Source organism: Acomys minous, assembly GCF_964271855.1.
Source record: "Acomys minous genome assembly, chromosome: 12".
Taxonomy (NCBI): Eukaryota; Metazoa; Chordata; class Mammalia; order Rodentia; family Muridae; genus Acomys; species Acomys minous.
This window is the reverse complement of record NC_140493.1, coordinates 71361372-71388404: the sequence shown is the minus strand read 5'-3', so window position 1 is coordinate 71388404 and position 27033 is coordinate 71361372. Positions and strand designations below refer to the sequence as shown.

At 49.8% G+C, this 27033-nt stretch overlaps 2 protein-coding genes across 2 annotated transcripts; one reads left to right on the top strand and one right to left on the bottom strand.

Annotated features, from left to right (window-relative positions):
* The first annotated feature begins 4 nt into the window (after positions 1–4).
* On the top strand, positions 5–11778 carry TNFAIP1 (TNF alpha induced protein 1). The gene is made up of 7 exons (XM_084750739.1): positions 5–156; positions 5935–6254; positions 6825–6994; positions 7374–7463; positions 7540–7592; positions 8318–8513; positions 10677–11778. The coding sequence occupies exons 2-7, from the start codon at positions 6050–6052 to the stop codon at positions 10911–10913; spliced, it is 951 nt and encodes a 316-aa protein (XP_084606865.1). The 5' UTR covers positions 5–156; positions 5935–6049; the 3' UTR covers positions 10914–11778.
* A 1905-nt stretch (positions 11779–13683) lies between these two features.
* POLDIP2 (DNA polymerase delta interacting protein 2) lies at positions 13684–27010 on the bottom strand. The gene is made up of 11 exons (XM_084750737.1): positions 26758–27010; positions 25281–25362; positions 21908–22005; positions 19987–20083; positions 19750–19825; positions 19435–19542; positions 19169–19305; positions 18103–18129; positions 17616–17741; positions 15245–15324; positions 13684–14632 (listed from the first exon to the last, which is right to left on the bottom strand). Exons 1-11 carry the CDS (start codon positions 26916–26918, stop codon positions 14518–14520), a joined length of 1107 nt encoding a protein of 368 aa, XP_084606863.1. The 5' UTR covers positions 26919–27010; the 3' UTR covers positions 13684–14517.
* Between the last annotated feature and the right edge of the window lie 23 nt (positions 27011–27033).

The window sequence follows — 27033 nt, the reverse complement described above, 5'->3', positions numbered from 1 at the left end:
TGTAGTCTGTTTCCCTAGCCGCAGGGCTTGGCTGCAGCGGCAGAGTCGGCGGGCGCAGGATGTGAGCTCACAGCCGAGATTGCAGGCGGTCGCAGGCCAGAGGCGGCGCGGAGTCGGCTTGCCACTCGGCTGAGACGAGAAACGCCACCGCGGACGGTGAGAGCCAGACGTGCGGGTGCACAGGGGAAGGACAGGCTCTGCCGCCGAGTCCTAGGCAGAAGGCACGGGACAAGGCGCGGGGATGGAGTTCAGGTCTCCTGGGGATGGGAGGCGCCACGGATTTCAGTATCTCAGAAGAGGAGGGGTGTGGCGGGAGAGCAGCCTGCACTGCCATGAGAGAGATGGGATGTTTATCCATTTTCACTAGGGACCCTTTGGGTGAAGTCTAAGCGTCGCTCCCACGATTTTTGACGTTTCTAACCCAAATCAGCCTTCGCACCCTCTCGCCGTCCCTCGTGTCCTTTCTTTAGGACCCAAGTCTTTACCCTACTGTGATCTTTGTTCTGCTTGGCTTCCCATTAGGTTTCCTTAGAGACACGTGTAAGTTCCCCGCCCCAGGATTACCTACTATCTACAGGCGAAATCCAGAGGGAAGAGCACTGAGGCGATCAGTGGAAACTTCATCCTCTCAGAAATGTCTTTCTAGGGCGTCACCTGCCACTGGACTCTGGGAACTCATTGGTCTGGGCGGAATCTGGACTGACGTCATCTAGGACTCAAAAGTGGCTGCTTTGTGGGAAAAGAATAGATTAGCTCCGGATTTGACTTCCTGAGTTGGCAAGCCTAGTCAGTGAATTTCTTTGATTTTGGCAGAACGTGTATATGTGCCTCTTTGATTCCAGGGAAATAGGGATTAGATATAAAATATGTGAGGAACTTGCGAAAACATGTTAAGGGGTTGATTTTTTTTTTCCCCTTTGAGGTAAGGCAGTTGCTCACTATTTTAGCATTCTGGTGTTACTTACTGTCAGTCTCCTGGGCCTCATTTCCTCCATATTCCAGAAGCCACCAAAAGGATGTGCTACTACTTAACACAGCACCACCCCACCACTATTCCAGGGACATACCTAAATCTTTAAAGGGACAGTTTCAATCTCACACGCTGATACAGTGAATGCTTAAATGTGTGCCATTCTTGTTTGAAAACCGTCGTTCCCGGTTTCTCCTATAAGACATAATGGGTAACAGGAAACCGCTGCGTGTTCTGGGATTTAAAGAGGTCGGCTCCACTGTGGGTTTTTTTGTTTGTTTGTTTGTTTTTTGTTTCTGTCCCCATCAAAGCTTCTGTGGGCCAAGCCTTCATCATCTCTTGCCTAGACCACTTCCTCTGATCTTCCTACTTCGTACCTTTGCAGCCCTACCCGGCAACAAGTTGTTCCTGGGAACTACAAATGAATCCGATCACACCCTTGTCTCCCCCCCCCAGCCCCCCCAGCCCCCCCACCCCCCCCCCGCATCTGCTGCTTCCTCTCTCTGCCTTTCCATCAGACCACCTTCCCCCTTCTTCCATCGCGTCACTATTTGTTCCAAAAACTTGTTCCTTTTTTTTTTTTTAAAGCCATTTAAGTGTGTGGTGGGTTTGCCTGCATGTGAGTCTGTGCACTGTAAGTGTGCCTGGTGCACACAGACCGGAAGAAGGCCTCAGATCCCCTAGAACTACAGTCCGTGGACATAGGTCCCCTGAAAGGGCAGCCGGCCATTGCTTCTAACCGCCGAGCCATCTCTCCAGCTGCATAAAACTTGTTTCATTTTGTAAAAAGTTCTGCGTGTGCCTGACTGTACATACGTGCGTCATGTGCATGCATCCACAGTAAAAAACCAGAAGAGGGTGTCAGGTCCCCTGAAACAGGAGGCCTATTGATGTGGGTGCTGGGAACTGAACCCGGGTCTTCTGCGATCTTCGTCCCTGGGCATCTCTTCAGCCTCTAGAAGTTGTTTCAACAGCAGCTCGCTCCTGCTGGCTAGAGCGTACTTTTCAGATCTTCGCTGAAAGGTTGTCCTCTCTGGGTCTCAAGCCTCCACCTGATAATTCTCAGGTCATAGTCTTGTATTCTCTGGAACATCGGTGGTCACCTGTGTAACCGCCTGCTTCTTTCTGCCTTTGTTTATATAAAGTCTGTCTTGTCGTCTGTGTTTTTGTCTTTGTTTGAGACAGGGTCTCTTTACCCAATGGGGAAAGCCCACGTGCTGGGATTTAAAGGCACGTGCCGCCGTGCCCAGCGAGCCGGTCTTCTTCCACTCGCACATAAGCTCCGTGGGGGCAGGATTCTTCTGTATTCTTTCCTAGTCCCGGGGCCTGACACCCAGCTGGAGCGGAAGAGATGCGAACTTTGTTTATTTGTGTATTTACTGGTTCCTGTTGGCTGGGGGTGTGGTGAGCTTGCCTAGCACAAGTGGAACCCTGGGTTTGATTCCACATCAATTAGGCTGTAGTAGCCAGGCGTGGTGGCGCACGCCTTTAATCCCAGCACTCGGGAGGCAGAGGCAGGCGGATCGTACACAGAGAAACCCTGCCTCAAAAAAAAAAAAAAAAAAAAAAAAAAAAAAACCAAAAACAAAACAAAACAATTAGGCTGTTGTGTAGTCTGAAACCCCCGTACTCAGGAGATGGGAGCAGCAGGCTCAGAAATTCAGTCAGCGTCTTCCTCTTCTCACAGTAAGTTGGAGGCCAGACTAGGGTACAAGAGACCCTGCCTGTCTCAACAACAAATCAAGTTCTGTGAACATCATGGTGCTCCTTGAACTCCTCGAAGCAAGGACAGTCTCTTTGTAGGCTCCTGCTGCTTAATGTAACAGGTTCCAAATGGTTTCATTGTCAAGTGAATTAAGTGAGATGAATTATATTCCCAACGTCTATAAAACTCACTGCCACATACTAAGTGTGCAGTGACTTTAGCTATGATACTTTTTCTTTGGTGAATAGATCGTAGTGAGTTTTTATTTATTTAAAATTTTATGTGTATGGGTATTTTTCTTTTTTCTTTTTCTTTTCTTTTTGGTTTGGTTTGGGGTTTTTCTTTCAAGACAGGGTTTCTCTGTGTAGCCTTCACTGTCCTGGACTTGCTTTGTAGACCAGGCTGGTCTTGAACCCACAAAAATCTGCCTGTCTCTACCTCCCAAGTGCTGGGATTACAGGTGTGCGCCATCATGCCCAGCTGCATATAGGTGTTTTGCCTGCATGTTATTATTTGTATACCACATGTGTGGTGCCCACAAAAGCCGTAATATGGCGTCAGATCCCCTGGAACTGGTGTTAGAAACGGCTGTGAGCTGTTATGTGGGCCGGGGAATTGAACCCAGGTCCTCTGGAAGAGCAGCTAGTGTTCATAACAGCTGAGCCATTTCATTGTGTTGTTGTTGGTTTTTTTCCGAGACAGGGTTTCTCTGTGTAGCCTTGACTGTCCTGGACTTGCTTTTGTAGACAAGGCTGGCCTTGAACTCACAGGGATCCACTTGCCTCTGCCTCCCAAGTGCTGGGATTAAAGGCGTGGGCCACCGAGTCAGGTGCTGAGCCATTTCTTTAGTGACTTTTTTTCTTTTTCTTTTTCTTTTTCTTTTTTTTTTTTTTTCCGAGACAGGGTTTCTCTGTGTAGCCTTGGCTGTCCTGGACTTGCTTTGTAGACCAGGCTGTCCTCGAACTCACAGCTATCCACCTGCCTCTGCCTCCTGAGTGCTGGGATTAAAGGCATGTGCCACCTCGCCTGGCTTTCTTTTCTCTTTTTGGTTTTTTTTTTTTGAAACAAGGTATCTCTGTGTAGCTTTTTATTACTACTGTATTCTTTTTGTTTTTAAAAGACAGAGATCCTGCTGTTTGGCCCAGTTTGGCTTCTGTCTCATTCTGTCATCCAGACAGGGCTTGGACTTAAAGTCTTCTTGAGGGCTTGCTAGTATCACAGGTGTTCACCACCTAATGGTACCTAGCAACAGTTGAGGTTTGTTAGTTTTTCAGGCAGGGTCACTTGTGTCCCAGGCTGGCCCCAGACTCTCTAGGTAGCTGAGGAACTCCTGGTCTTTCTGCCTCCGCTGGCCTCTGCTTGGATTACAGGCCTGAGCCGTTATGTTTGGTTTTATACACTGCTGGTAATCAACCCTAGAGCCTCGTGCACGCTAGACAAGCATTCTACCAATTAAGCCACAAATTCTTTCTTTTTTACCCTGAGATGGGGTCTCTGCAGTCCAGACTGCTTCAGCCTGGATATCATCCAAATGCTGGACTATAGGCGTGAGCCACCACCCTTGGCCTGGTTAATGGTAGTTTGGATAAGCCAAAACATTACAGCCAGGTGTGGTGGCACACACATTTAATCTCGGCACCATGAAAGCAGAAGCAGGTGTCTGTGAGTTTGAAGTCAACCTGGGCTACATATTGAATTCTGTAACAACCAGGGCTACATAACAGAGAGACCAGAGAGAGAGAGGTGAGAAGTGGGGAAGGAAGGGAGAGAAGGAGGGGGGAGAGAGGGAGGGAGAAAGAACACCAAGCTGGGTGTGGTGGCGCACACCTTCGATCCCAGCACTCGGGAGGCAGAGGCAAGTGAATCACTGTTAGTTCAAGGCCAGCCTGGTCTACAAAGTAAGTCCAGGACAGTCAAGGCTACACAGAGAAACCTTGTGTCAAAAAATCAAAACAAACAAAACCCACCGCCACCACCATCACAATACAAGTGTCCCTCCATATCTGTGTGTCGCTGACTCCAGGTTTTTTGCAAATACCAAAGTCTGAAGATGCTCACGTCCAGCTTTTCCTTTACTCAGGTCTCAGGTCTCTGGACTGTTTGTGTTTTACTTTCCACATTCCTTAGTCATTTTTAGGGTTGTCATCTTGTCTGTTCCCCCCATTATTGGAAGGAAGAGAAGAGAGATGGCTCTCAGGAAAAAGCAGCAGGACAGCCACCCCATGTTCTGCCTTGGAAAATGGTGACAATTACAGGAACTTGGGGCAAGGCTGGTGCCAAGAACGGGGAAGGTCAGGAAACCCTGTGGGAGCACAGGTAACCCCTTGCCAAGAACCCTGGCCGCTGCCTCCATAGATGGCCTGTCCATGCTCTCTTAGAGCCACACTCACTTTCCTTCCTGGATCCAGGCTTCCTTTGGCTGCTGTTAGTTAACCTGAGTCCTGGAGCAGGCTACCCCTGAGACAGGACGTGCATCCTGTCCCTTTGACTCCTGGGAAACTCCTAGGCTGGCTAGATTCCCAGTCGGTTAGTCTAGAAGTCTGGAATCCTGGGAATTTTGAGGTCAGTGTGGTAGATCCCAGGGCAATCTGTTCATCTGGTTCCCAGCTAGAGCTGCGAGTTTTCCTTGTTACCTGAAGCCAAGCTGAGCCTGGGGAGCTGGTGAGATGACCAGGGAGAACCATGCTGCCAGGCCTGGCTCCTGCAACTGTGAGAACAGCGTGGGGGCCTTCTTCCGGTTGCCCAGTGCCCTACTTTGCTTTCTGTTGCCATGATAAAACACTGTGGCCAAAAGCAACTTGGGAGGAAAGAGTTTGGCTTACACATTCCAGGTCATAGTTGAGGGACACAGGGGAAGGGACCAGGCAACAGGAACCTGAGCCTAGGCACTGAAGCTGAGGACACAGAGGAATGCTGCTTACTGGCATTGCCCAGCGAGCTTCCTTATACCACCCAGGACCACCATCCCAGGGATGGCAGCCCCCCCCTCCCACCAATCATTAATCAGGAAAATGTCCCCACAAACTTGTGCCCCCACTCCAGGCCAGTGTGATGGAAGGGCATTTTCTCAAACAAGTTTATCTTCCCAGATGACTTTAGCTTGTATCAAGTTGACAAAAAAACTAACCCGTACACCCAGGAGCTTAGCGTCTGCGTGGGAGTGCATGGGCTTACCCAGGAAGTAAACCGTGTCAGAGTCCTGCTGCTGTCCCCTCCTCCCTCTACTGACTTCAATGTTCTCTTTACCTTTTCCGTACAGCACTGAAGAGTATGAGGCCCTGGCCTCCGCGGGCCACTCATTTGTGACCACTTCCACCACGGCAGAGCCTTCCAAGCCTACCTCCTGCCGTGTGGTGATCTACCTGCAGCGGGAGATGTCAGGGGACACGTGTCTGTGCCCAGCCTCAGGGGCCAAGCCCAAGATCAGCGGCTTCAAGGGAGGTGGGCTGGGCAACAAGTACGTGCAGCTCAACGTGGGCGGCTCCTTGTACTACACTACAGTGCGGGCCCTCACCCGCCATGACACCATGCTCAAGGCCATGTTCAGTGGGCGCATGGAGGTGCTGACCGACAAAGAAGGTGAGGCATTCCACCCAGGCATGCTGGGCAAGTGAGGGGAGGAAGCGAACATCCTGAGATGACTTCAGAGCAGGGCTTAAGCCCAAAAAAGTCTACAGTCTGTACCTTTTCCTCTTCGTATAGTCTTAGTAGATTCAGAATCCCTTGAAATTGTACATAGAAAGCTCTATGTTTATGTATCATCCAGAGGAAAAAGTCTATACTTAAAAACCATTGAGACTGGGTGTGGCAGAACACGTCTGTAGCACAGTAGAGCCTGCACGCTGGGCAGAGGGAAGCAGGACTGGTTGTCTCTGTTTTACCAGGGTGGCCTGAGCACCCTCAAGCATAGACAGCCCGGCCCTCCACAGAGCCCTGAAGTGCTGTGTTTTCTCAGGTGCTCAGCTGTTCCTGGACTCAGGACAGGGAGGAGCAGCACAGATCCGAGGCCTAGAGTCCTCTGGGCCACTCCTAGCCCGGGCTCTGGACTCTGCTGCGCTCATGTAGTCCCTTTCCTTGCATCCTGCTGCCTGCCCTGCACACAGCTGGAAGCAAACTGTTAAACCCTGTGGGACCCCTCTAAATCCCTAGGCTGGATCCTCATAGACCGATGTGGAAAGCACTTTGGCACCATCCTGAATTACCTCCGAGATGACACCATCACCCTCCCTCAAAACCGGCAGGAAATCCAGGAATTGATGGCTGAAGCAAAATATTACCTCATTCAAGGACTGGTGAACATGTGCCAGACCGCCCTGCAGGTATGAGGCAGCTGGGAGGCTTGACGAGGTCGGGAGCCGTCCTCTGGGGACGTGAGGCTTGGCTCCTGGAAAGCTGGGCTGGAATGGGGGTGACGAGCCCACGCCCATTCAGAACAGTGGGAGCTGCCCAGCGCTGACGCTTGGCAGCACAAGCATGCTGTGCATCGAGTTCATTTGCCTAGATGCCTAAGCTTCGGATTTCTGGCAGTGGAGATGTGCTTACTGGCTGGGAGTATCTATTATCAAGAATGTCTTGATCCATCTGGTACCTCCTTACAAGGCAGAGGGTGACTGTGGCAGCCGGCCTGGGGGTGTGCCTGGCTGAGTTCGGCTCGCACAATAATCCTAAAGGCAGCTCTCTGCTCTCTGTGTCACCCAGGACAAGAAAGACCCCTACCAGCCTGTGTGCAACATCCCCATCATCACATCCCTGAGGGAGGAGGACAGGCTCATCGAATCCTCCACAAAGGTACTGGGCACTCTGAGGGCCCCGGCCTGGGGACACCAGGCTCCTGGCGTAGCCCTTACTCTTTCTTCCCTCGCAGCCTGTGGTGAAGCTGCTGTACAACAGGAGCAATAACAAGTACTCATACACCAGGTATGACAGGCATCTTTGCTGGTATGAAGGATGGGGCGGGCGTGGGGCGGGGCAGCAGCAACTGAAGGGCTAAACAGCCAACTCAGGCACTGGGCGGCAGGCCCAAGGCAGTTCACAGGCCCCTGACGCACACGGCGTGGGGCTGGGTTTTGAAACTACCTTTGCTAAGGGCGATGGACAGGGGTAGCAGGGAAGCCGGGGAGGAGGCTTGTCACACAGCCTGTAAAACGTGAAGCATGCCTGTCATGAGGAGCATGCCAGCGATTCACATCCCTACTATCTTAGTGCGCAAAGAGGGGTGCTGGGAAGACAAGAGCCGAGGCTGCTGCAGCCTGTGTTTCTCACTGTGCCCTCGTAACAGCCATGCTCAGGTAGACGCAGGTGGCTGCAAGCTTGGCTCTAGACCTCCCTGGTCCTCTACGGACACTGCAGCATGGTGCCTAAGATGGGGCCCTGTCTGCTGAGGTAGCATTAGGGGACCCTTTCTTCCAGGCTTGAGGGGGGTCACTTCTTTCCCTTGGTGCGCTCTGCTGTCACTGAGAGCCAGCTCCACCCCTTTCCCTCAAGGCCCCCAGTCCCACAGGGTGCTCTCTGCCTCTCTACCCCTCTACCTTGTCTTCATTTCAGCACTATAGGGCCAGGGAGTGGGGGCCCCCAGCACGCCCCAGCAGCGCCCCTTGTACCGGGACCTCACTTCAGGCCGGCTGGCCCTTGTGGTTTTTCAGCAACTCTGATGACCACCTGCTGAAAAACATTGAACTGTTTGACAAGCTGTCGCTGCGCTTCAACGGCCGCGTGCTCTTCATCAAGGACGTCATTGGCGACGAGATCTGCTGCTGGTCTTTCTATGGCCAGGGTCGGAAGCTGGCCGAGGTGTGCTGCACCTCCATCGTGTACGCCACAGAGAAGAAGCAGACCAAGGTGTGTGTGGGCTCTCCTCTGCCAGGGACAGGACGCAGACTCCAAGGTGGAGAACCGGTGCTGTCCAGTGCACCCTCCCACAGCTCAGGGCCACATGTACTCCTAAACGTGATCTGATGGTGCCAGACAGGACAAAGCCAGAACAGGGGGGCTGGAGGAGGGCCAGAAACTGTTGCCAGTGGCCGAGAAAGAAACCTACTGACCAGCAAGGAACTTTCTGGCGCTGTGGAAAGTGCAGTTCTGGTCCCAGCACTTCTCATTTGTCTGAAATGGGGAGCCGTTTCAACCACATTGGCCTCAGCTTCTGTGCTTGCAGACATGGGAGTGAGAGCCTGAGCTTAGCCAGTACAACTCGGAAGCAGCAGTAAGGTAGGGCCCTTGCCACCAGGTGAGCATGATGTTCTGAGCCCATGGCGTGACATCACAGTGCCAGATGAACACAAAGCACCTTTTATTTTTTTCCTTTTGAAACAGGCTAACGCTCAGGCTGGGGCTTGTTACATAAGCTAGGTTGGCCACAAACACACAGCATCCCTCCTGCCTCAGCCTGCTAGTACTAGGGTTACAGGCATAGTCCACTATAATCGGCCTTGTGAATTACTTGCTGGGGGACAATTAATATAGACGCAGATCCTCCCTTTCTGCGGATGCCAGCAGGTGTCCTCCCTAGAGAATATATTTGGAGACAGCAGGGTTTTACTGGGTGGAATGCCAGGCAGATTATCTGGAAAATGAAGGGAAGCAAAGGGCTCAGGAATTAAGACACAAGAACCTTAGCAGCAGACTGCACACTGCCTCAGTGGTCTGCTGAGGGTTGTCCCAAGGGCAGCTTACGTACGATGGCAATCTTTGGCAGTGGGGGTAGGGGCAGGGGAGGGAGGAGACAGGGAGCCAAGGGGCTGGAACAGTGGAGTTAGGAATCAGGGCCTGTCTTCTTCCTAGGTGTTCTCTTCCCTTCCTCTGTGTGCTCTCCTAACCCCCTCACACCCCAACTGTAAGACAGGCCCAGCTGGAGCCATTCTCTCCAATGAGGTGATAGCACAGCAGCTCGGTGTGACAGATTTGCTACAATTCTGGGGTCCTGATACTTTTCTCTTTCTTCTATACTGATCTTGTGGGGAGGGGGGCTTCCAGGTCAGAGAAGCAATGAAGCTGCTTATCAGAGCTGCTGCTGTATTATTACATTTATTTGTGTGGGTGAAAGTCAGGACAGCTTGAAGAATTCTCTCCTTTTGGGATCCATCATGTGAGTCCTGGGACCAAATTCAGGTTGTCGGGCTTGGGGGCAAGCACCTTCACCAGCTGAGCCACCCTCCCTGCGCCCCCTACCCCTTTTAGAGACAGGATTTCACTAGGTGGCCTAGCTTAAACTCTCCATCCTTGCAACCTCAGCCTCCCAGGTAGCAGGGATTACAGACGGGTACCGCAAACTGCTTTTTGTTATTATGTATTTGTTTTTTTTTTTTTACTGTGCCGAGCTATTTATTCACTAGGCTAGAGAATGTGTATCTTGGGTGCTGGAGAGATGGCTCAGCAGTTAAGAGCACTGTCTGTTCTTTCAGAGGTCCTGAGTTCAATTCCCAGCAACCACCTGGTGGCTCACAGCCATCTATAATGAGATCTGGTGCCCTCTTCTCACATACAGGTGTATATGCAGACAGAACACTGCATACATAATAAATAAATAAATAAATAAATAAATAAATAATGTATGTCTCTCTTAATACGTTGATAACCCTGAAGCCACTAGCTCAGCTTGGTGGCTGCGCCTGGAGTCACAGGGCTCAGAGGCTGAGGCAGGAGGATTCTGAGTCTCGGGTAGTTTGGGATTGATGATATAAGGAGACCTTGGCTCAAAAAACCAAAACCAAAAACAAAGAAGATAGCTATTGGCATCACTTTACATAGAAACCACAGCCCGGAAAGCTCGGGCCCAGTGCCTGACACCTAGACCAAGGAGCTGCTTGTACCTGAACATACCCACGCATACTAGTCTTCAGTTGTGAGGTGCTGTGGGATGCAGGGGTGTTCATCTGTATCATCTTGTTGCCTCCTGCTTCCCAGGCAGGCAAACACCTGACTTCTAACCTAGGAGGCTTTATGGATGAGGTCAAGAGCCCTGACATGATGTCCCCTCACTCCATCTTGTCCCCTTCTCTCCAGGTGGAGTTCCCAGAGGCCCGTATCTACGAGGAGACACTCAACGTCCTACTCTACGAGACTCCTCGAGTCCCTGACAATTCCTTGCTGGAGGCCACAAGCCGGAGTCGCAGCCAGGCTTCCCCCAGTGAAGATGAGGATGCTTTGGAGCTTCGGGACCGTGTCCGCCGCATTCACGTCAAGCGCTATAGCACTTACGATGACCGGCAGCTCGGCCACCAGTCCTCTCACCGTGACTAGTGAGACCCCTGAGTCAGGACACAAGAAGCCCTGTCTGCCGCCCTGTGGAACACACCCCACTGGCCACCCTATGCTGCTTCTGCTAGCTGGGAGCCTTCTCTAGTATGTAGAGGTGACAGGCCCTGCTTGGGAGGTCAGGGGGCTTGGCAGAGGAAAGGCCATATTGTCTTGCCTGGGCCTCCTCCCCCATCACCTCTGCTCTAGGGTGGGTGCACTGACTCCCCAGGCCCGTGGCTGAGAGCCCTCCTTCTGCTGAAGAGCTCCTTTAGTTCCTCAGCTGAAGCCCACAGGAACAACTTTGTTCTCTGAGAAAGGAGGCTTCTGGTGCTCTGAGGGCCCAATTTTGAACAGAAAGGGCAGCCCTCTCTTTTTTCCTAAGGTGTTGAAGCATAGATATGACCTGGGTTTTTGTCTATAAATCTAGATGTTAGCATGGTGGCCGTGCCTATAATCCCAGCTCTGGAGAGGCTGAGGCAGGATAACAAGTTCTAGACTAACCTGGACAACTTAGCAAGACCTTGTCTCAATATAAAATCTTAAAGAGGGCTAGTGGCATAGCTCAATGGTAGAATACTTACCTGGCATGACCTGGGTTCAATCCCCAGTACTGCCACACAGAGGCAGAGTATCTAGGAAATGACTAGTTCCTAGTCTGAAGAGGGAGAGCCTAGGAATAAGTATTTGTTACTCATGCAGGATGCTAGGAACACACACACACACACACACACACACACACACACACACACACACACTCTCTCTCTCTCTCTCGATCTCACTCTCGCTCACTCCACCCTTTTCAATGCCCTAAAACCCATCTTTAAAGCACTGTGTATGTCTGTCACTAAGGAAAGTCTATTCTGCCTGACCCAAAGCGTTTTCTGACACTAATCTCCTCCTGCAGAATCCAAGGGAAGGGGTAAAGAAGCAGTTAATAGCCAGGTGTGCTGCCATAGTCAGTAAGGCAAGCACTCAAATGCTGGGGCGGGAGATTCACAAGTTTGAGAACAGCCTGTGCTCCATAGTTAAAGTTCTGGTCCAGCCTGGGCTACATAGAGACTTAAATGAGTAGCTTTGGCTTTGTCAGCCTGACTGGCCAGTCCAAAGAATACCCACAGGGGAAGGATGCCCAAGTTGAAACCCTATGGGGAAGATGGCTCACCCCTACACTGTAGGGTCCCATCACTGGCTCAGTCTTAACCAGGTTGTTTGGTTTGAGTCTCATACTTCAGTATGTCCAGCTCTAAGACACGCTATCCCCACACACCATAAAGCCAAAAGCCGTGATGCAGGCCAGAACCACAAGCTGCAGCAGAAGGCTATGGAGCCATCAGCCGAAGACCACAAACTCTAAGAGCACCATAATGCCAGCAGTGCCCACAGATGTGGCCCAGCCACTGACATCACGGCCCAGTTTATGATCTGGCTCTGGGTGGTGGCTCTGCCTAGTGATGAGTCTCCAAATACATAGCAACCAGGGCAACTTAAGCCTTTTGAAAGACCTTTATTTCCTTTGGGTCTAGACTGGGTATGAGTTCTTCTGGGCTTTGGTTTCCCTCCCCTTCTTTGCCAGGCTTGGCCCTCTTATCTGGATTCTTTCCAGAGGAATGTTGTCACTGGAGGGAGCTGTTTGCAAGCCTGACAAAGTGCGTGGCTATCAACAGTACTCAGGAGGAACACAGGTTTACCCATTGACTGCCAAATGGATGCACACAGCTCACCTCTTAGTGCCTGTGGGCAGATGTCAGGTCCAGAGTTGGGCTCTCACAAGGACATGACATGATGTGACAGGGCAGGGGAAATAGGAAATGTGACAGCAATCAGACTTCCTATGTTAATCACAGTCTTGAATGTATAAGCAGCTCTGAGGTGCTTGGGTCGGGCATCTTGGTGATCAGCAGCTACTAGTTATTCCAGATCTCACAGGGACCGAGATGACAATCTTTTTTGTTGGGGGTCAAATTTAGGCTTTGGCTTTGAGTTTTTCCCACAGACTTTGGAATGTTGCAGTCCGAGGCCACAGTCTATTTTCTCAGCTGTCCCCAAGAAGCCCTTTAATATTCAGATTCCCAGCTCCCTGCTGTGTATTCCCACTTTGTTCCTGGACCTCCACATCTCCTTTAGCCTCAACTTGGTGCTTTGACTTCCATGTCCTCTGCCGTTCAGTGGTGTCAGTCACTGGGCCCGAGAAAGCACAGTAGGAGGAGTCCACGGTTGGACATCCATCTTCTTTGACTGAAAACATCTCCTTGGCCTAAGGAAAACACTAGCACTGAAGAGAGCTGGGCTTCTTTGCTTGGACTTTGTGGGATTTCCCAGTCCTATCCTAAAGTAGCTCTTGGCAGGATGGGTTGTTTGATCACAGGCAGCCCAGGGGAGTAAACACAAAGCATGGATGAAGGTCAGCCTGGGAGCTGCTAACAAACAGTAGGCGTGGGCTGTTGAGCTGGGGTTGTGTGTGACGTGTCTGCCTGAAGGGGCGCACAGGTTCTGGCATGAGAATGCGCCCTTCACTGCATACCTGCAAGCCTTGGTTGCTTACCCTGAGTGATAGAAGTGAACACTAACCTCTAATAAAATTGTGTTACACTCAATGGTGCTGAGCCATCTTTCCAGTGAGTAAGTAGAGCCTGGCAGCTCACAGCTGTGGGCTCAGTTCTTTTATTTCTGTTTACTCCATGACCTTGTGTTCTAGTTAGGTCAGGGAACTCGGTCCTCTGTTGTCCTACAAAACTGCTCCCCCTGGTGGAAGATTAAGAACAATACTCACAAGGACTGGAACTGAGATTTAATAATGCAAGAATGAAATGACCTCTAACAGTGACTATAGTGGTGAAGGAATCCTAAGAACTGGGGCAAAATGCAGCCCAATTCTCTGACTCTGTTGATCTGAAAGAAGCTCAGAAAGCGGCTTGGCTTGGTCACTGTCCATAACGTAAGCTGCTTCTTGGCTGGGTTCCTGCACTCGTGGTCTGGATGCCGGACAGACTTTTGCTCAACACTCAGAAACCCACAGCTCCAGGAGCCTGACTGGTTTTGCCTCTCTCTTCTCCAGGCTTAGAGAAGCTAGGGCTGCTGGGAGCCGGTCAGGGGTCAGCCAGCTCTGCGTGCGCAGAGGGCAGAGAGGAGCTGGACACAGTCCAGCAGTGTCAGCCAGCGCCCCTGGAGATGTCCAGCCTCTGAGAAAGACACACCCCAGCAGAGCCAGAAGCTCCCTAGAAGAAACTTTGCATGGAAAGCAACCAACAGTTCCCACAGGGCCAGCAAGGGAACCTGAGACCCTGGGGACAAAAATGGCCAAGGTGGCCAAGTGAGCACTGATTTATTGACCACAACTCACATTTCAGAAAACCTGTGACAATTGAACACAATTTGCTGACAGCTTTGCTGGAACATGGTGTAGGCAGAGCCTGGGCAGAGGCCAAATCTTGGAAGAGTCTTATGTGGGTCTTCCAAGAAAAGTTATAATACCCCTCCAAAAATAAGAATCCCACAATTAAGAGACCCATTGTGGCCCAAAATAGGGAGAGGTTTAGAGTTCTGCAGCCATTATGGGTTAAGAGCTGTTCTGAGGACCCAACCTAGGCACTCAAGGACCTCAGCTGGCCTACCAGTGAAGGCCTGAGGGTGGCGTCTTCTCGTCTTTATTGCTTTCCAAGGAGAAAGGTGGGATCCGGACATCAAAGTGGGAGCCATCAGGTCTCTCAAAACGAAATGTGCCCCTAAGGATTGGAGAAGCTGCTTTAGAGGGAATATGGTTTCAACTGAAAGCCCACTTGATCTGTATGTCCCAATGTCCTCTCTGATCAGAGCCACAGCTGGACGAAGAAGGCTGGGATTTTCACCTGCCTAGCTCATGACAGGCTAACCAGAAATTCAAGAGTCCCATGTAGCCACACACAAAAGCACAGCTATTCAAATTCTGCCAGGTGGAAATATACTACGTAAGCAGCCCACCTATACTCAAGGGGAAACCCAACTACACTAGCAATTCAGTACAGTCCCAAATCTTGGGACCTATGTCCTTAACCCACAAATCCTAAGGAACTTGGTCATAAAAACCAAACCTTCCCACACAGCAATTAATAGGAGCCATCTGTGTTCATCTCAGGACTGTTGCTGAACTCACCACAAGTTCAGCTTGCCCAGGATTCTCCCTTTGTTGCTGTTGGCATGAGCTGAAATAGGGTCTCACTATGTAGTCCAGGTTAGCCTAGAACTCACAGACCTGCCTCAGACTTACAAGAATACAACCCGCACACCTGCTCCCGTGCTCACTTTTCTAACTGGCAGCTGTCCGCGGAGCTCAACAACACGCTCCAGCACACACTCACCACATGTGCCCGCTGGAGGCTTGCAGGGAGACGTGGCTGCTATACTGGAATGCAGGCTGCTCCTTGGATAACACTGGTTCCTAAAAGAATTCAGACACAATGGATCAGGCCAAGGCCCAGAACTGCCCCTGCTCCCTGGGGCCGCCATGCACCCTGACAGCAGACACACGACAACCATCTCCCAGTGCTTCCTCCCCCAGCATAGGCAATGGCCTGAGCCTTCTGTCCTGTCTCTAGGAAAAACAAACTGGGGGCACCAAGGGAAGGGTGCTGGGCAGACTTTCTCTGGAAACACCTTTTCCCACACTCAATCACATGAACAAGGGCAGACACAACTGCAGGCCCTCTGCCTGCTGATTTTACTCTCTTGCTGACCATGAGGTACTATGTACGATCCCCACTTTAGCAGTAAGGAACTCTGGGTTACATCATGTGCCCAAGAGGAGTACAGTAGCACACACCTTTGGTCCCAGCACTAGGAAGGCAGAGGCAGGTTGAACTTTCTGAGTTTGAGGCCAACCTGGCCTAAACAGCAAGTTCTAGACAGCCAGGACTAGACAGAGAAACCCTGTCTTGAAAAACAAAACAGCCGGACGTGGTAGCGCTCGCCTTTAATCCCAGCACTCGGGAGGCAGAGGCAGGCGGATCACTGTGAATTCAAGGCCAGCCTGGTCTACAAAGCGAGTCTAGGACAAGCAAGACTACACCGGGAAACCCTGTCTCAAAAAAAACAAAAAAAGAAAAAAGAAAAACAAATTGGGGGCTGGAGAGATGGCTCAGTGGTTAAGAGCACTGCCTGCTCTTCCAAAGGACCCGGGTTCAATTCTCAGCACCCACATGGCAGCTCACAACTGTCTATAACTCCAAGATTCTGACACCCTCACACCAACACACATAAATTAAAATTAAATAAAATATTTAAAAAAAAAAAAAGAAAAAAGAAAAACAAACAAAAAACTGTCCAGTTATAGAGTATAAAGCTGGAATTTGAAGGCAAGCCCTATGTAGGAGTTTCTGTTTTTTCAAAGACAACACATAGCCCAACTGGGCCTCAAACTCACAGTAACCCTACCTCAGTTTCCAGGGTACTTCATTCCAGGAGCGTGCTACATACCCAGCCCAAGCCCTGTTTACTTTTTGCCCCACTTTCCCAAGTCTCTTCTAACACTGGTGCTGGATGACACTGGTACTACATGTGACGTTCTCTCTCAAGAGACAAGGTAGGATAGGCAGGGAGCATAAAGTCAAATTCTTCAAGGATCAGTAGATATATGAATGAAAAAAGGGACATGACACAGTTGGTACGTGTTCCAAAATAACAGGACTTTTGCTTGTTATTTGGGGGACGTGTTTAATGTGTGTGTGCGTATCTTATGTATGGAAGTCAGAAGAGAACTTGAGGGACTCAATGTTCACCATGTGAGTTCCAGAGATCAGACTCGGGTTAGCACGCTTGGCCCAAGCACTTTTACCTACTGAGCCGTATTTTCTTTTTTTAAGATTTATTTATTTATTATGTATACAGTGTTCTGTCTGCATATACACCTACAGGCCAGAAGAGGGCACCAGATCTCATTATAGATTGTTGTGAACCGCCATGTGGTTGCTGGGAATTGAACACAGGACGTTTGGAAGAGCAGCCAGCGCTCTTAACCTCTAAGCCATCTCTCCAGCCCCCTACTGAGTCAGCTTATCAGGCCATATTTTTGGCCTTTTTTTCCCCCAGCAGGGTCTCATGTAACTCAGGCTGATTTCAAATGTTCTAAGTAACCCAATATGGCTTTAAATTCTAATCTTTCTGACTCTATTTCCCACAAATTCAAGGTTTTAAAAGACATGCCATCTGGGTATGAGGTAGCTAGAGTGTTTGCCTAATATGCACAAAGCCCTTAGTTTGATCCCAAGTGTTGGAGTGGAGTGTGGAGACTAATAAGATATGGTACTCAACATAATTACCTGAGCTTTGGGACTGGAAAGAAAGCTCAGCAGTTAAGAACACTTGCTGCTCTTGCAGAGGACCAGGTTTTCAGAGGTATGTGCTTTAAGACAGGGCTCTATATATCCGAGGCAGTGGAAGATGACCCTAAACTTCCCAAGTACTAAGATTATAGGAACTACAACAACAATAAAAAACCATGCTCAGTTAATGTCGTGTTGGGGTCAAACTTGTGACGTAAGGAGTCCCTTATCAATTAGCTTCTAGGTCTGACTCTTTACCTGTGAAACAGGTTATGAACAATCTACCCCACAGGGCTGTTGTAAGACAACCCAGTGTGTTCACACAAGGAACACACTCGTCTATGACAGAAAACATAGCCGAAGTTCCCAGGCCGGCTAGCAGGACTAGGCTGTGGGGCCCAATGATGCTCACCCTGCCCACTACTCCTCGGCCTCGCACTGTTTCCAAGGTGCCCGAGAGACTGAATATCCGCCAGTGCCGCTCCCGGAGCTGTACCACATCACTGTCCAAGTTCTCCAAGCGTATACAGTAGCGCCACTGTGAAGGAAAGAGTTATGTCCGAGAAAGACTAACCCACAGGATGTGGTGGCACAGCCTTTAATCTCAGCACTCAGGGAGGCAGAGGCAGGCTGTAAGTTCAAGACCAGCCTGGTCTACAAGGCTACACAGAGAAAGTCTGTCTGGAAAAAATCAAAAGATGAAAATAAATAAATAAATAAATAAGAGAAAGAATAACCCTTGGGCCAGTCCATCCAGAATTCCAAAGAGGAAAAAGCAACAGAGGCTAAAATCTACATCTTACAGTGTGAATGGCTGCATCCGCCCTGGCCACAGAGGCAAGCGTTGTGCCTCCACCACCCCCGGCCCTTTCTGAGCTCCTGCTGAGGGAGACACTCACCCAATAGACGTGGGAGTTCTGGGCCTCCTGGAGGGGAAAAGGTTTGAGGATGAGACTAAGTCTGTTCCAATCAACACATCTCAAATGAAGTATTCCTGGAAGGTGGCAGAGACTGATCAACTGTGACCGTCTAGGAGCCCATGATGAGTGAGACAACTATGGCCGCAGCCTCCCTGAGTCCTTCCCGTTCTGCCCTCTACAATCCTGTCAAAACCAACAGAGCTGGATGCCAACAGAAGTCCACGACAGGCCCCCGGGCCTGCTGCCCTCACAGCCCTCTTACTGCCATGCTCTGGTGGTTGCTGGGATCCCCTATGACTGAGTCCTAGCAGGCTGGAAGTCTTCCATTTATACTTGTATCTGCAGGCCTGGCTTAAAGTGAGGCAAGACACAGACCAGAAAATATTCAGCTACTAAATATAAAGTGTGACAATCAGTCCACACTGATTTAGGCAAATAAATATACATTTTTAAAAAATGTATTTATGCCCAGCACTCGGGAGGCAGAGGTGGGCGGATCGCTGTGAGTTCGAGGCCAGCCTGGTCTACAAAGTGAGTCCAGGACAGCCAAGGCTAACACAGAGAGACCCTGTCTCGAAAAACCAAAAAAAAAAAAAAAAATGTATTTATGTTTCTTATGTATATGAGTACTGTCTTAATGCACACCAAAGGAAGGCATCAGATTCCATTACAGATGGTTGTGAGTCATCATGTGTTGCTAGGAATTCATGATCTATGGAAGAGCAAACAGTGTTCTTAACCACTGAGCCATCTGTCCAGCCCAAGTGTGTATCTTTCACAGGAAAGATTCTCTCTCTCAGGAGGGAGATGGAGGAGCTAGCATGGAGGACTACTTCCTGGTCTCTGGGTCCTGCTCTCAGCCGTGGTGCTGGCCATTATCAACCCTACCCTGGACATGAGCATTTGAGAGCAGACCCACGGGGCCAGGGCTTAGGGCTGGACACACTCCCACCTCTGTCCCAACAGTGGTATCTCAATAACATTGGGGATACCACACAGAATCTGGAGTCTAGTCTTGTAGGAAGGAGCCCAGGCTAGTACACACCCTCATGCCCATGTAGAAAGGGATGACTGTGACACGGATGTTCTCGGTTGTTTCCCGGTGGACATCAGAGAGCTCTAGCCACGGGTGATTCTTCTCTTGCCAGGCCCGTAACGTTTCTCGTGCCACAAAAGGGGGTGCTAGAAGAGACGGCAGGTTAGTCCAGACCAGAGCCCTGGGCATAGCCCACTCTCCAACTGTCCCTCCCAGAAACTCCTCCCCAAGTACTTGGGATACTCTGAAGAAGGGGTCTCCCCTCCTGAGACTACCTTTTGTCTGGTCATAGAGAAGGAATCTTTCAAAGAGCTCGTGCTGGATGGGAACCTGATCCGTGGAGGTGTAGGGAAGGATGTCCTCATGGCTGACGTAGTCCAAGCCTGCCACAGAGACGCAGAGCTGATGAGACTCACAGAGCAGAGGACGAGACTGAGAGGAAACACCTTCTGGCTGTGCCCGAGGTAGGCGACCCTGGCACCACAGTTCAGTACCATGATCCCTCCCAGCAGATGATGGGACATCAGATTCCGCTCGAGGGACACACCAGAGCCCCACTCCTCGGGTACCATTTAGATGCTAACCCTCACCTGGGATGGCGTAGAGGGCCCGGCTGTCATCATGGTTAGCCAAGAAGGTCACAGCTTCTGTCTGAGATCTCTGAGACTAAAGTAAAAGGCGATTCACAGGTTTCCTGTCCACTGCCCAGTCCTGAGGCCTTGAGGCCCAGAGCTGAGCTGAGCTCTTTCTGACCCTTTTTTGTCCCTAAATGAGTGAAAACCTTTCCCGTGGAGAGGACCCCAGGCCCAGGCACTTTGCTTACTTACTATATGTGGGCAGTCACGGGCATCGATCAGCACCTGATAGTAAGTGTGAGTTTTGCCTTTCACCTCCTTAGAGCCATGGCCAGCAGGGTTCTCTGCTCTGTGGAGTGAGAAGCAGCCCGGATCACCTCACGGAAGTAGAGCTGCGCCTGAGTCTGCTAACTACCACCTCCTCTCCTAAATGGGATGGTTCATGAGGGGTTGTGGCACAGGTTGGCACCTGTTCAACACCACCTCCAGCCAGCCTCTCCTCAGTCAGGGCCCATGCAATTACCACTCTCTGGGCACCTCCTAGAAGAGGGCCATGACCAAAGAGTCCAACTGCTCCCTGAGTCCCCAAGGCCACAAAGACCATGTGCTTCTTTCACCCCAGGGTTGTCTGTGATTATTCACTGAAGCCCCTTTCTTTCATGTACTCCAATGATGATGTGAGATTAACAGAAAGATTCCAACTGGACACCAACAAACCAAAGAGAAGCAGGCCTGGACAGAGGGCTTAGTGGTTGGGAGCACTGGCTGCTCTTCCAGAGACCCAGGTTTGGTTTCTAGCACCCACATGGCAGCTCACACTGACTGTAGCTCTAGTTACAAGGACACCTGTACCTCCAGGAGCAGTGCATGAATGTGGTACACAGACCTGCAAGCAGGTACAACACTGATGTAGACTGTATAAAAATAAACTCTGCAGAAAGGCAGGAGGGGACCAAGAATAACCTGCTGTGCTAGCTCATGCCCTTCTCCGCACTGAGCTGACAGAGACAGAGACAAGCAGATCTCTATACGGTCAGGACAACAAAAGCTGCAAAGTAAATAAATAATAAAGCAAAAAGCAAAACCAGGGGCTGCAGAGATGGCTCAGACAGAAGTTAAGAGCACTGTCTGTTCTTTCAAAGGCCTTGAGTTCAATTCCCAGCACCCACATGGTAGCTCACAATCATCTATAATGAGATCTGGTGCCCTCTTCTGGCATGTAGGCACACACGCAGGCAGAATACTGTACAAACAGTAAATTTAAAAAATCTCTTAAAAAAGCAAAACCAATAATAAGAACAAACAGTACAGGAGGAGGGGCAGAAAATGGCTGTTCTCACAGAGGCCCCAGGTGAGGTTCCCAGCACTCACATGGTGGCTCATAACCACCACGTAACTCCAGTTCAAGAGGCTCCAATGGCCTCTTCTGGCTTCCCTGAGCACTGTGCACACACGTATGTGCAGGCAAAACATCCACACACAAAAATATAAATAAATATTTTTTAAGTAAAAAAGGAAATAAAGAAGAAAGAAAGAAAGAAAATAAATGAAACAACTGTTCCCTAGAATGTCCTCCGGGGCACGGATTATAAAAAGGAAGGGCAGTAGGAGTGCATTCTGGGCAGGCCTAAGGAAACTGTATATACTAAATATTAAGCTCTTTTGTCTCCACAGTATGAGTGCCATAGAAATACTCTGGGGTTATTTCTTTTGTTTGCCTTTTTGAAACAGGGTCTCTGTACTTAGGTCTGGCTGCCTTGCAGCTAACTATATAGACCAGGTTGGCCTTGAACCCACAGAAATCCTCCTGCCTCTGCCTCCCAAGTACTGAGATTAAAAGTATGCACACTACCACACCAGGTTTTGGATTTTTTTTTTTTCTTTTTCTTTTTCTTTTTCTTTTTCCATTCCTCCACCCCCAAGCCAGGATTTTTCTGTGTAGCCTTGGCTGTCCTAGACTCCCTTTGTAGACCAGACTGGCCTTGAACTTTCAGAGATCCGCCTGCCTCTGCATTTATGAGTGCTGGGATTATAGGCATGTACTACCACAGCCAGCTGCTTTGGGTTATTTCTAAAACCCAAGACGATGCTGTTTTTACCCAAGGCCCCAAATGCATGTCTGCCACAAGTTAGGCCACCTGAGGACACCATGAGACATGACAGGGAAACTTACTTTTCTGGAGCTGCAGAAGCCACATCCCGGTCATACAGTCTGGCCTGCCAGGGAAACAGGACGACCCCTCGGTAGCCAAAAACACTGTGAAGGAACAGCTGGGAGGAAAGAGAGCCCTCCGTGAGCCTGCTGGCTAGCACATCCATCCAGGTGGGGCCTGACCGTGGGGCACGGGTGGAGGCCACTGCAGCAGCTGTGCCAGCGTTCCCCTCAAACTCTCCCTAACCCAGACAACTGCGGTGTTCTCACACCTCATCCCTGCGGTGTTCTCACACCTCATCCCTGCGGTGTTCTCACACCTCATCCCTGCGGTGTTCTCACACCTCATCCCTGCGGTGTTCTCACACCTCATCCCTGCGGTGTTCTCACACCTCATCCCTGCGGTGTTCTCACACCTCATCCCTGCGGTGTTCTCACACCTCATCCCTGCGGTGTTCTCACACCTCATCCCTGCGGTGTTCTCACACCTCATCCCTGCGGTGTTCTCACACCTCATCCCTGCGGTGTTCTCACACCTCATCCCTGCGGTGTTCTCACACCTCATCCCTGGCTGACCCTACTCATCCTTCAGATGAACTTTGGCCTCCAGGGAGCCTGCCCTCTTCTTAGTCCAGTGTAGAGCCACTAATTATACTTCTTGGTCCTTTTTAAAAGATTTACTTTACCTTTAGTTACGTGTATGTATGTGTATGTAGGTATGTGCGTGTGAGTGCAGGGACCCACGGAAGTCAGAGGCCCCGGAGCCCCTGGAGTTGGAGCTACAGACAGTCATGAGCCACATGATGGGAACCAAACTCAGGTCCTCTGGAAAAACAGTAAGTGCTCTTAACTGCGAGCTACCTCTCCAGCCCCCAGTGACCATATTTTTGCCATTTTCTTGGAGCTGTAAACTCCAGGACAGAAGAACACTAATGTACAACACCTGGTAAATCTACAAACAAACCAACAGCTTCCTTTACTTACAGTGGGTCTAAATCTACTCTAGGGGACTAAGAACAAAGCTGATACAGAAAAAGAGCCTCACACCCATGGCTTATGACCATTATCAATACGATCATGGGATATAGGCCTGAGCCACCACGCCCAGCAACCTGATTTATTTTAATAGCTGAATAGCTATTATGCATGAGCGTTTTCATGTTTGATATTTGGAGAAGTCAACACCAGAACTTAGAATTAAGTAGTAAGGCAGTTATTTACATATTGTTTTAAAAGATTGTTTCCAACACTTATTTTGAACAGTCATTTTCAAAACACTAAAACTGCAACGAAAAAAAATACGATTTAAGATTGCTTGCGGAGCTGGAGAGATGGCTTAGCGGTTAAGAGCACTGACTGCTCTTCCAGAGGTTCTGAGTTCAATTCTCAGCAACCACATGGTAGCTCACAATCATCTGTAATGGAATCTGATTCCCTCTTCTGGTGTGCATGAAAACAGAGGACTCACATACATAAATAAATAAATCTTTTTTAAAAATTAAAAAAAAAAAGATTGCTTGCAAACACTAGTTTCCTAACTACTGTGTAAGTGGCGGGTCAGAAGTATTGGAAAGTTTTGCCAGCCTCTTTCGCAGGTCACAGCGTGGACGCGCTCATTCTTCTGACCTGTGTGGCAACCCTCTCCTTCTGCCAGAAGGTCCTTTAACATCTCTTGGTGCAGCTAGGCTGGCAGGAATTACTTTTCTTTTTGAGTACTTTCCTCGGTTGGATTATGATATGCTTTGGTATGCTTTTTATCTTCCCTTTTGGGTTTGTCTTTGCATGTGTAGTCTTTTTTTTCTGCTTTTATATTTTAATTTCTGCATGTGTAGTCTTATAATTACTAAAATTTTAGCCTTTGTTTCTTTAACTGCTGTTGTTGTTCTGTTCCCTCTCTTTCCTCAAATGCAAATTACACATACCTTATGGGTATGTATGATGTGCCTGTGTGTGTATATACGTGCACCACACGTGTGCCTGATGCCTCCAGAGGTTAGAGAACGGCACTGGATCCTTTGGAACGGTAGTTACAGGTAGGTTGTGAGCCACTGTGTGGGTGCTGAAAATCAAATCCAGGTCCTCTGCAAGAGCAACAACAAGTGCTCTTAACTACTGAACCCTCCTCATTTTAATTTAAGGTCGCTGACATTTTTCTTCAATATATAATCTGGAAATTTCACTTTCCATGATTCTAATGTTAGAAATTATATATTTTTTACCTATGAATATTTTATTTGGGTGCTGGAGGTGTGCCTCAGAGCTCAACATCTGCTATAAGCAAGACTCTGGGTTCTCTCTGAAATAGCTGATTTGTATTCTTTTTTTAAATATTTTTTTCTTTTTTTCCCCCCAAGATTTATTTATTTATTATTATGTATACACTGCTCTGCCTGCATGTACACCCACAGGCCAGAAGAGGGCATCAGATCTCATTATAGATGGTTGTGAGCCACCATGTGGTTGCTGGGAATTGAACTCAGGACCTCCGGAGAGCGCTTAACCTCTGAGCCATCTCTCCAGCCCTGATTTGGATTCTTAACAAGAATCTTTTAAAATTCATATTATTATGGGAAGTGCAGATGGGTACATGACATCGTGTACCGAGGTCAAAGGGTGACTCTGTGGGACCAGTTCTCTCTTCCAACTTTACTTCTAGGCTTCCTCAGCAAGTACCTTTGCCAGTTAAACCATCTCACTGGCCTCTCACTGTGGCCTCTGCTTCTGGCATGCTGGGATTAGACGCTTTACACATCCATCTCCAGAAATCTCACCTTTAAAAACTGTGTGATTCTAGTGCACACATGGTTATGCACATGCACTCACACATAAGCATACACACTGAATAAATGTAAAATACCTTTTGGGCCAGCTAGGTGGTTTACTGGGTGAAGACACTTGCTACCAAGCCTGATGAACGGAGTTTGATCCCTGAGACCCACATGGTGGGAGAGAGAACCGCTCTCTACAAGTTGTCCTTTGAGCTCTGAGCATGGGCGCATGCACACATGCACACACACCTACTCTAAAGAAAGAAATGTACAAAAATATTATTTTTAAATGTGTGATTCTGAGCAGAGCATGGCTGCATACACCTGCAACTCAAGTATTCCATAAATTTTGGAAATAAGAGTGCAAGTTCAAGGTCAGCCTGGGTTATGGAATGAATTCAAGGCTAAACTACGTTACAGAGAAGACTGTGCCTCAGTACAGCCCCACAATGTATGGCCTTGGTCTGAAGATGGGACTGAGCCTTGGGGGCAGCTCAGCAGGCCTGGTGGGGAAGGGGATGAAAAACAAAACCAACCACTGAGATTCAGCATTAGGACCAAATTTAGCTCCATTCAGAAGTCGAACATCCCATAAAAGCTTAGAGCTGACCCAGCACAACACCTACCTGCCCAGTCTCATATTTTCCATTTTGTTTTGGCACCTCGAACACACCGACGGTCTCCAGCACTTTGCCCTCTGCGCGGTTTCTGATTGGGAAGGAAAGAAGACATAAGTAAAACACCGAGAAGGTAGCAGTCCTTCTCCATCATGAAAAAACAAAACCAACCAACAAACCCTTGCAATACTGAGGGGCCAGCACTGAGGTGCCAGGGCAGTGACAGCAGAGGACAAAGATGCTGTTTTTCCTCCGTTAGGAAAGAAAGCTCCAGCCATGGGCCTCTACTTAGTGAAGACATTCCCAGCCTTCCAGCAACCATTAGCTCTAACTACTCCAAACCTGCATTCTCCTGTCTTTACTCAGCAGCTCCAAGGTCATGCCTGCGTATGTTTAGATGCGTATGCATCTTCACCCACCCTCCCGGACTCCCACTGCATGTTACTGTCCTTCCAACTTTGCATTTCTGTTACTGGTGTCCATGCCTTGAGTCCATGAAAGACTGTTTGTTCCCTGAGAGAAAGGCCTAGTAAGAAGTGCTCAAAAAGCACTGGTTCTAAGGCAAGCGGTTCTCCTGCCCCTTTGCAGGGTACTCAATAAACCTGTCACCGGCCGCTATTAGCTGATATTGGGTGGTCACAAGTTCCGGGCCAACCTGGCAGCAAAGCCTGGCTCTCCTAATTCTACACATCCGTCTACGCTGTAAACTGTGACAGTCTTTACCCTGACCCCAGGACCTAAGAAAGGCATACTGTATAGTACTGCAGTCTGTCCACAGTGTCTTCTTTTTCAGATTTAAGTCTTAAATAGCAAAAACCTCCCTCAGCCACTATCAGCACAGGCCCACCAATTATCCTTTTACATAGGAATAACTTTTCTACAGACTGTCACTGTCAACGCACTATGATTTTATTCTGGAAATGTTAATCTCATACCCAACTTTTCAATCCTGTCTGGTCCCTAAAAGGCTTTGTTTACACCATCCCCCAAGCCTCAAACCCTCTTCCCCAAGTCACATAGGGTAAAATATCAGTCTCACCAAGGGCACCCAGAAACCTAGACCACCACAAAGGTAGACATTTAAATCGGCTTGTTTCCCACGTAGTAATAGCACCCTTCCGAGGGCTGTTAACCCAAAAGAGTCTGGGGAATCAAAGTCAAAATCTGTAACTGTATTTAAATGGCCCCGGCCCAATATAGGGGGCTGGGGACCCCAGCCAGGGAGGCAGGAGTCTCTGAAGAAGCGTTACTTCTCCCTCAGAGCTGCCCTGCACTGCCAGGGCCCCTGGGCCATGCTCCCTTCTCTGTCCCTGGCGCATGTCCCAAGCAGCGCGTGTCGGCTCCCTGCTCGGGATCGGTCCTCAGGTGGCACTCCGGAATCCCACAGACAGTCAAGCCCCCCAGCCTCCTTAGTGGCTAGGAACATAGGAACATGCTCCCTCGGTTCTGGGCCCGGCTCCCAGGCCCCCTCCACTCGGTCCCTCACCGGGACGACAGATGCCTTCGTGTCGTCACTGTGGCCACCGGCGGAAGGGTCCCTGCTCCACCGACCGCACAGAGCGGCCTCGACCCTCGGGCCGTGGCCAGCGACCGAGACCACCAGCGGTTGCTCACGGCCAGGGCCCGTCGGGCCACACAGCCAGCCATGTCCCGCCCGAGCGCCCCGCTCGGCTGCTGACACAGGGCCCGACCCGCGGCGGGGCGGCGTCCCGCCCCGGCCCCACACTGCCCTGCGCCTAAGCCCCGCCCCTGACCCTCGGGT